At 47.1% G+C, this 8,197-nt stretch overlaps 1 protein-coding gene across 8 annotated transcripts in view; it reads left to right on the top strand.

Annotated features, from left to right (window-relative positions):
- Positions 1-8,197, top strand: part of LOC135556325 (palladin-like) — a 121,272-nt gene that overhangs the window by 50,754 nt on the left and 62,321 nt on the right. For 6 of the 8 annotated variants that reach the window (XM_064989431.1, XM_064989432.1, XM_064989436.1 and 3 more), the window contains 3 exons: positions 5,521-5,696; positions 5,980-6,043; positions 8,084-8,197. The exon at positions 8,084-8,197 is cut by the window's right edge and continues 4 nt beyond it. In XM_064989431.1, coding sequence (XP_064845503.1) covers positions 5,521-5,696; positions 5,980-6,043; positions 8,084-8,197 — 354 coding nt within the window. Of the gene's footprint in view, positions 1-3,702; positions 3,809-5,520; positions 5,697-5,979; positions 6,044-8,083 lie in introns of those variants that run through there. The other 2 variants (XM_064989437.1, XM_064989433.1) reach the window with 2 other exon arrangements.

The raw sequence follows: 8,197 nt of genomic DNA on the forward strand, positions 1-8,197 counted from the left end.
GGAACATTGAGAACAGTATTTTTGTATCCTTCATTTAACTAGGCAAGTCAGTTAAGAACAAATTCTTATTTTCAATGACGTCCTAGGAACAGTGGGTTAACTGACAGATTTGTACCTTGTCAGCTCGGGGGTTTGAACTTGCAACTTTCCGGTTACTAGTCCAACGCTCTAACCACTAGGCTACCCTGCTGCTACCCTGGAACAGTGAGACAAGTGAGAGGGAACAGTGAGAACAGTAAGAGGGAACAGTGAGAACAGTAAGAGGGAACAGTGAGAACAGTAAGAGGGAACAGTGAGACCAGTGAGAGGGAACAGTGAGACAAGTGAGAGGGAACAGTGAGAACAGTAAGAGGGAACAGTGAGACCAGTGAGAACAGTGAGACAAGTGAGAGGGAACAGTGAGAACAGTAAGAGGGAACAGTGAGACCAGTGAGAGGGAACAGTGAGACCAGTAAGAGGGAACAGTGTGACCAGTAAGAGGGAACAGTGAGACAAGTGAGAGGGAACAGTGAGACAAGTGAGAGGGAACAGTGAGACAAGTGAGAGGGAACAGTGAGAACAGTGAGAGGGAACAGTGAGACCAGTGAGAGGGAACAGTGAGACCAGTGAGAGGGAATAGTGAGACCAGTAAGAGGGAACAGTGAGAACAGTAAGAGGGAACAGTGAGACAAGTGAGAGGGAACAGTGAGACAAGTGAGAGGGAACAGTGAGACAAGTGAGAGGGAACAGTGAGAACAGTAAGAGTGAACAGTGAGACCAGTGAGAGGGAACAGTGAGACCAGTGAGAGGGAACAGTGAGACTAGTGAGAGGGAACAGTGAGACCAGTGAGAGGGAACAGTGAGTCGTGTTCAGCACATTCCACAGTGCCTGGCTAAACAGAGCTAAATGGAGTGGGGATTAAAAAAGGAGCCTGTCTCTAAGTGAGTTTACTCAGTAATTACACGTAATAGCAGGTCATTAGGGCTTGATTAATATGTGGTTTTATTGTGGTGCTCGTCGGGAGTGGGTAACGTATACTCTGCAACTCTGGCTGCCTGCTAGGTTCAACTTGAGCTCCTGGCTGCCCTACTTTACTCGTTCTCCCTCTTTATGGCAAACTTTTGCAATTCTACCAAACTGGACCCTAGTGAATGTACAGTAATCCATCCAAAGCCATGCTCCTTCACGCCTATAAAACACAGGGAGTTTGTATGACACATGCTGTATCGCGTGTTACACTGTTTGACTGAGACTTAGAGCTGGAGGAGTGGCTGGCAGGACAGAGCTGTACCACAACCACAATGGAAAATTATTAACAAGCCTCAATCTGACCACTGCTGAATACTCTGATTGCTAGTTTTATTTGTTTTGGGTATTTAGTACACAGTTCAGTTTGTGCAGTACCGTAACAAGTTGATTTTATCTGCTTGGGGCCTGGACTAAGACTGTCTGGATCATGGAAAACACACTTCCCCTGCAGGTTTACTGGTCTCTGTTCACTATGTTTTGTACACACACACACACCCTCCTTATCACTCAGCACCACAGCTACCGCACACAGCTCTGTGAATACATTAACATAAGGATGCAATGACTTGTAATATGCTGTTTTATGTACAATATGTGTTTAATTTGGTGTTCCACCAAATGTCCAAATGATTCTGCTACAGCTGAAGTGAAGTGTGGTTCCTGCAGCGTGGTTCCTGCAGCGTGGTTCCTGCAGCGTGGTTCCTGCACCGTGGTTCCTGCAGCGTGGTTCCTGCAGCGTGGTTCCTGTAGCGTGGTTCCTGCAGCGTGGTTCCTGTAGCGTGGTTCCTGCAGCGTGGTTCCTGCAGCGTGGTTCCTGCAGCGTTTTTCCTGCAGTGGGGGATATTTCAAACGGACAGCGTCTGAGAATCTGAAGGAGACTACGAGTCACTATGATTACCCGAGGGAGATGGGGACTCAACAGAAACAGTTTGAGTTCTGAAGGAGACTACGAGTCACTGTGATTAACCGAGGGAGATGGGGACTCAACAGAAACAGTTTGAGTTCTGAAGGAGACTACGAGTCACTGTGATTACCCTAGGGAGATGGGGACTCAACAGAAACAGTTTGAGTACTGAAGGAGACTACGAGTCACTGTGATTACCCTAAGGAGATGGGGACTCAACAGAAACAGTTTGAGTTCTGAAGGAGACTACGAGTCACTGTGATTACCCGAGGGAGATGGGGACTCAACAGAAACAGTTTGAGTTCTGAAGGAGACTACGAGTCACTGTGATTACCCGAGGGAGATGGGGACTCAACAGAAACAGTTTGAGTTCTGAAGGAGACTACGAGTCACTGTGATTACCCTAAGGAGATGGGGACTCAACAGAAACAGTTTGAGTTCTGAAGGAGACTACGAGTCACTGTGATTACCCGAGGGAGATGGGGACTCAACAGAAACAGTTTGAGTTCTGAAGGAGACTACGAGTCACTGTGATTACCCGAGGGAGATGGGGACTCAACAGAAACCGTTTGAGTTCTGAAGGAGACTACGAGTCACTGTGATTACCCGAGGGAGATGGGGACTCAACAGAAACAGTTTGAGTTCTGAAGGAGACTACGAGTCACTGTGATTACCCGAGGGAGATGGGGACTCAACAGAAACAGTTTGAGTTCTGAAGGAGACTACGAGTCACTGTGATTACCCTAGGGAGATGGGGACTCAACAGAAACAGTTTGAGTTCTGAAGGAGACTACGAGTCACTGTGATTACCCGAGGGAGATGGGGACTCAACAGAAACAGTTTGAGTTCTGAAGGAGACTACGAGTCACTGTGATTACCCTAAGGAGATGGGGACTCAACAGAAACAGTTTGAGTTCTGAAGGAGACTACGAGTCACTGTGATTACCCGAGGGAGATGGGGACTCAACAGAAACAGTTTGAGTTCTGAAGGAGACTACGAGTCACTGTGATTACCCTAGGGAGATGGGGACTCAACAGAAACAGTTTGAGTTCTGAAGGAGACTACGAGTCACTGTGATTACCCTAAGGAGATGGGGACTCAACAGAAACAGTTTGAGTTCTGAAGGAGACTACGAGTCACTGTGATTACCCGAGGGAGATGGGGACTCAACAGAAACAGTTTGAGTTCTGAAGGAGACTACGAGTCACTGTGATTACCCTAAGGAGATGGGGACTCAACAGAAACAGTTTGAGTTCTGAAGGAGACTACGAGTCACTGTGATTACCCTAAGGAGATGGGGACTCAACAGAAACAGTTTGAGAATCTGAAGGAGACTACGAGTCACTGTGATTACCCTAGGGAGATGGGGACTCAACAGAAACAGTTTGAGTTCTGAAGGAGACTACGAGTCACTGTGATTACCCTAAGGAGATGGGGACTCAACAGAAACAGTTTGAGTTCTGAGGACGAAAAAACACAAATCCCCGGGATTTTCCATTCAGAGCAAATTCCCAGAAGGTGGATTTGAACCAACCATATTATGCCCTTTTCTCTTACCTCTTACCATAATGTAAAAAATGTATCCCAAACACTCAGACATATTGCATTGCTCAAACAATCAAGACTTTCATTTGCCTGCTGCTGTCAGCTCAGTGAACTATTACCCTGTAACTGTCTCTGTGCCTCAACCAAAGCCTTTGATATTACTGAGCACTATAAAACATGTCAAGCAGCAAACCCATGTTCTGGGGTCAAAGAGCACTGCGCAAAGGCTTGGTGTGTGGGTCACAGTCTGTTTGATCAGTACAGTGGAGATAGCCGTGGATGTTTGGAGCGTGGCTGACTCTTGGCCTCCAGCTGCCTGTGTGGATGACATGCTGCTGCTGGATAAGAGGTCCCCCTGCCTTCCTGCTTGAGGCTGCATGTCTTAAACAGCCCTTCACCCAATCTCTGAGCCCTGCTCTGTTTCCTGTCATTTAACACACAACACGATAGGCTGTAGCTTGCCAACTTTCCCTTATTTCCCTTCATCGAGCGATAAGGAAGAGACTCAACTCCCAAGTCTATTGTAGTGAGAGGTTAAGGTATGAGCTGTGGCAGTAGCAGCAGTTCAGTGGTCCCACTTATATGATGTGTTATGACTAGCCTTGCTAGCCATGCTAAGACACATAATGGGGAATAACCCTTTTGTTTATCTCAGTCCCAGTTGTCGGAATATGATGACTAAACCCCTTTGGCTCATCCAGCTGTCAGTGGTGCTAATGAATTGCGATGTGCGATCCCGTTTTGATAATGACAGTGTCGTGTACACCGTTGTTTCTGTCTGAGCCTGCCTGGCACGCCACTCGTTCATACTCTCCTTCTACCCAGCCCTGTCTTTCACTTTCTCCATCCCTCTCTCCTCTCAGCGTCTCTCACGCCCACACCATCAAGTGTAAATCATAGGGGATGAAGTGACATCTGTCTGTCTGGTTATCTGGGCTGGTAGATTAATAGCAGGGTGGAGTATATAATGTAAAGTATAATAAGCCAAACAGCGGAATGCATAGCATTTTATATAACGCGCCAAGAGGGCTGGAATGTCCCGAGGTCTGCGACCAGCGGAACGGAACAGCTGTGCTTCCTGCAATCTTCTGAATTCCTGCTCGTCCTCCTGCTGCTCCTCCTCCCACTCACTGCTCGGGTTAACTGTGCAGAAGCATGTGCTCTCATTTTATAGGAGGGCATGAGCATGGGGAAGAAGCATGGAGAAGAAAGAGCGCGATGGTTATAGGGGTCATTGGCTGTGTTTGAAGTAGTTGGGTGGTGTCAGTAGTGGTTGGTTTGATCGTTGGCTCAGTAAACAGAGATGAGACCGCCTCTGTAGTGTGGTCGGCTGTCTCTTGCCTGTTTAGTGTGGTAGACTAGACTGTCTCATGCCTCCTGGGACCCAGAGAGGGGAACAAAGCCAGAGTGAGTGAAGCCCTGTGAGGGGGTACCGAGCCAGGCAGGTTTCACCAGGCCACACTCCAGCCCAGGCAGAACCTCAGACGTCTGGGGTGGGGGTGGGGGGGTGCCTGTTTCCCGTAACTCTGTGTTTTGTCATTGCCCCAGGGCTGAGTTTAAGCAGGTATGGAAACACTCTCTCAGACATGCCCAAAGGGTAGAGGTGTGGGTATAAAGCATATATTTGAGACAAGGTCTGAAACGACTTTGTCTCTTTACGCTGCACAGTGGACATGGTGTTGAGAGAAGTAAATCAAATGGTACTCATTACTTAATGTAGAAATGCCACAGGATGCACAGTAGCCACAAATAAACTCGCACACAAGTGACGTTGGTCCAATTGAATTTACAAAAGATCTCAATGATCCCAAAACCAATGTAACACAGATTTGTGAGGTGTTTGGCCGTGCTCAGGTGATTAATGACTCTGATTGGCAGACCTCCATCACATTCTTCACAGTCATGATTATAACCGCTAATCTGAGAATCTGAAATCAATTCAATTGTTCTACGTTGGGAAATGGCTCTTACTTGTGTCAGCACATTGTTAAGGCCTACGGCTGTTTGTAGCAATGGTATTTAAGCGAAAAATTCCCTCTTACCCCCATCTGTTATCTCCAGATGGTTCTGTGAGGGGCGGGAGCTACACAACTGTCCTGACGTCCAGATCTGGAGGGACGGTGACCTGTACACGCTGATGATTGCTGAGGCCTTCGAGGAAGACACGGGACGCTACACCTGCGTTGCCTCCAACAGTCTCGGCGCTGACAACACCTCGGCAGAGGTCTACATCGAGGGTGAGTGCATAGCAGGAGGCTGCCGAGGGGAGAATGGCCCATAATAATGGCTGGAAAGGAGCAGACGGAATGACATCATACACATGGTTTCCACTAATTCTGCTCCAGCCATTACCAGGAGCCCGTCCTCCCCAATTAAGGTGCCACCAACCTCCTGTGGTGCATCGGTACAACTTCTCCAATATATCTGGGCTCACTGTCAAACAAATGAATGTCATTTGAATTCATGTAAACTCTCCACTAAAAGGTCTCTGTTTCCCCGCTCCTCTGTACCTCTGTTTAGGTGCTTCATCCTCAGACTCAGAAGGAGGATCTTTGGCAAATTCCAGATCAGGAGTCATGCCTCAGTACGTGTGTGTGCCTCCATGTGTGTGTGTGTGCGAGTCTCTCAGCATGACCCTCTCTCTACCCCTCACCTTGTGACCCTTAACCCCTTCCTAACTCTGTGGTAGGGTCCAGGTTAGCTGGGCCCTCCAGGTGGTAATCAGGCTAGCTGCCTGCTCTAATTTAACTAGACCTATAAACCCCTATAATGACCTTTCTTACCCTGGCCAGTGAAACTCTGGCTCGTTTAGATAATGAGAGTTCCCCATGGGTTAATATGGTAAAGGCTGCCTGCCCTGGTCATGAAAGCTTATACAGGCCTTCTCCCTCCCTCCCTCCCTCCCTCCCTCCCTCCCTCCCTCCCTCCCTCCCTCCCTCCCTCCCTCCCTCCCTCCCTCCCTCCCTCCCTCCCTCCCTCCCTCCCTCCCTCCCTCCCTCCCTCCCTCCCTCCCTCCCCCTCCCCTCCCTCCCTCCCTCCCTCCCCTCCCTCCCTCCCTCTCTCCCTCCCTCTCTCTCTCTCTTTCTCTCTTCATACATGTACATTTATTTGTGTGCTATCGATTCCTGCGTTGTTGGGCTTGGAGCTTGTAAGACAGGCATTTCACTGTGCTTGTGCACGTGATATTAAGAACTCAGAACTCATTCACTCAGTTTCTTTACCTTTGACCTATTTCTGTAATATAATCAATTCAATTCAAAAGTCTTTATTGGCATGGGAAACATATTTGTACATGGCCAAAGTAAGTGAAATAGATAATAGACAAAAGTGAGATAAACAATGAACAGTAAACATTACACTCACAAGAGTTCCAAAGGAATAGAGACATTTCATGTCATATTAAGACTATATACAGTGTTGCAAATAGTGAAAGTACAAAAGGGAAAATAAATAAACATAAATATGGGTTGTATTTACAATGGTGTTTGGTCTTCTCTGGTTGCCCTTTTCTTGTGGCAACAGGTCACAAATCTTGCTGCTGTGATGGCACACTGGTATTTCACGCAAACAAAATTGGATTTGTTTTCAAATACTTTGTGGGTCTGTGTAATCTGAGGGAAATATGTGTCTCTAATATGGTCATACATTGGGCAGGAGGTTAGGAAGTGCAGATCAGTTTCCACCTCATTTTGAGGGCAGTGTGCACATAGCCTGTCTTCTCTTGAGAGCCAGGTCTGCCTACGGCAGCCTCTCTCAATAGCAATGCTATGCTCACTGAGTCTGTACATAGTCAAGGTATTCTGCCACTTTGTACTCTCTGTTTAGAGCCAAATAGCATTCAAGTTTGCTCTGTTTTTTTGTTAATTCTTTCTAATGTGTCAAGTAATTATCTTTTTGTTTTCTCATAATTTGGTTGGGTTTAATTGTGTTGCTTTCCTGGGGCTCTGTGGGGTCTCTTTGTGTTTGTGAACAGAGCCCCAGGACGAGATTGCTTAGAGGACTCTTCTCCAGGTCCATCTCTCTGTAGGTGATCGCTTCCTTTTAGGTGGTTGTAGAATTGAACGGCTCTTTTCTGGATTTTCATGATTAGCGGGTATCGGCCTGATTCTGCTCTGCATGCATTATTTGGTGTTTTACTTTCTATACTGAGGATATTTGTGCAGAATTCCTTGGTTCTTCATCTCATGTTATCTCGCTTTCTTATCTTTCTCTGTCATTGCCTCTCGGTGTATTTCCCAACTCTCCCTTCCTGTCTTCACTCTGCCTTCATTCTCTCTTCTGTTCACACATTAACATCTTGGCTCTCACTCTCAGTGACATCATCTTAGTCCTTGTGTGTTGGGGGGGGGGGGTATTTTCATAGGCTCCAAAGTCATTTATAAGGTGCAAACTGCCCACTTTGTGTGTCTATCGAATTAGACGTGTGAGAGCAGACCATTATTGCAAAGAGCGAGCAATAAGTAAAGAGTATTTAGTAGTGAAATGTGTTTTAGACATCAACATCTTTATTATCTCAGATAATGTGATACGTTAACTGCACTGTTTTGTTCTCTCTCTCTAAATGGCCACTCGGTCAGCGTGTGGACATCTCTGAGGAACGGACCTAATACAGTGTCTGTTTCAGGTCCCAGAAGAAGACAACTTCAATCTCCCTGTCCATTCATTCACCTTCACCCACGAGCCCCGAGGCCGTACCTCACCGCTTCACCCTGGTCCAGCCCCTATCTGCACCTCAACA

Source organism: Oncorhynchus masou, chromosome 15 (assembly GCF_036934945.1).
Source record: "Oncorhynchus masou masou isolate Uvic2021 chromosome 15, UVic_Omas_1.1, whole genome shotgun sequence".
Lineage (NCBI taxonomy): Eukaryota > Metazoa > Chordata > Actinopteri > Salmoniformes > Salmonidae > Oncorhynchus > Oncorhynchus masou.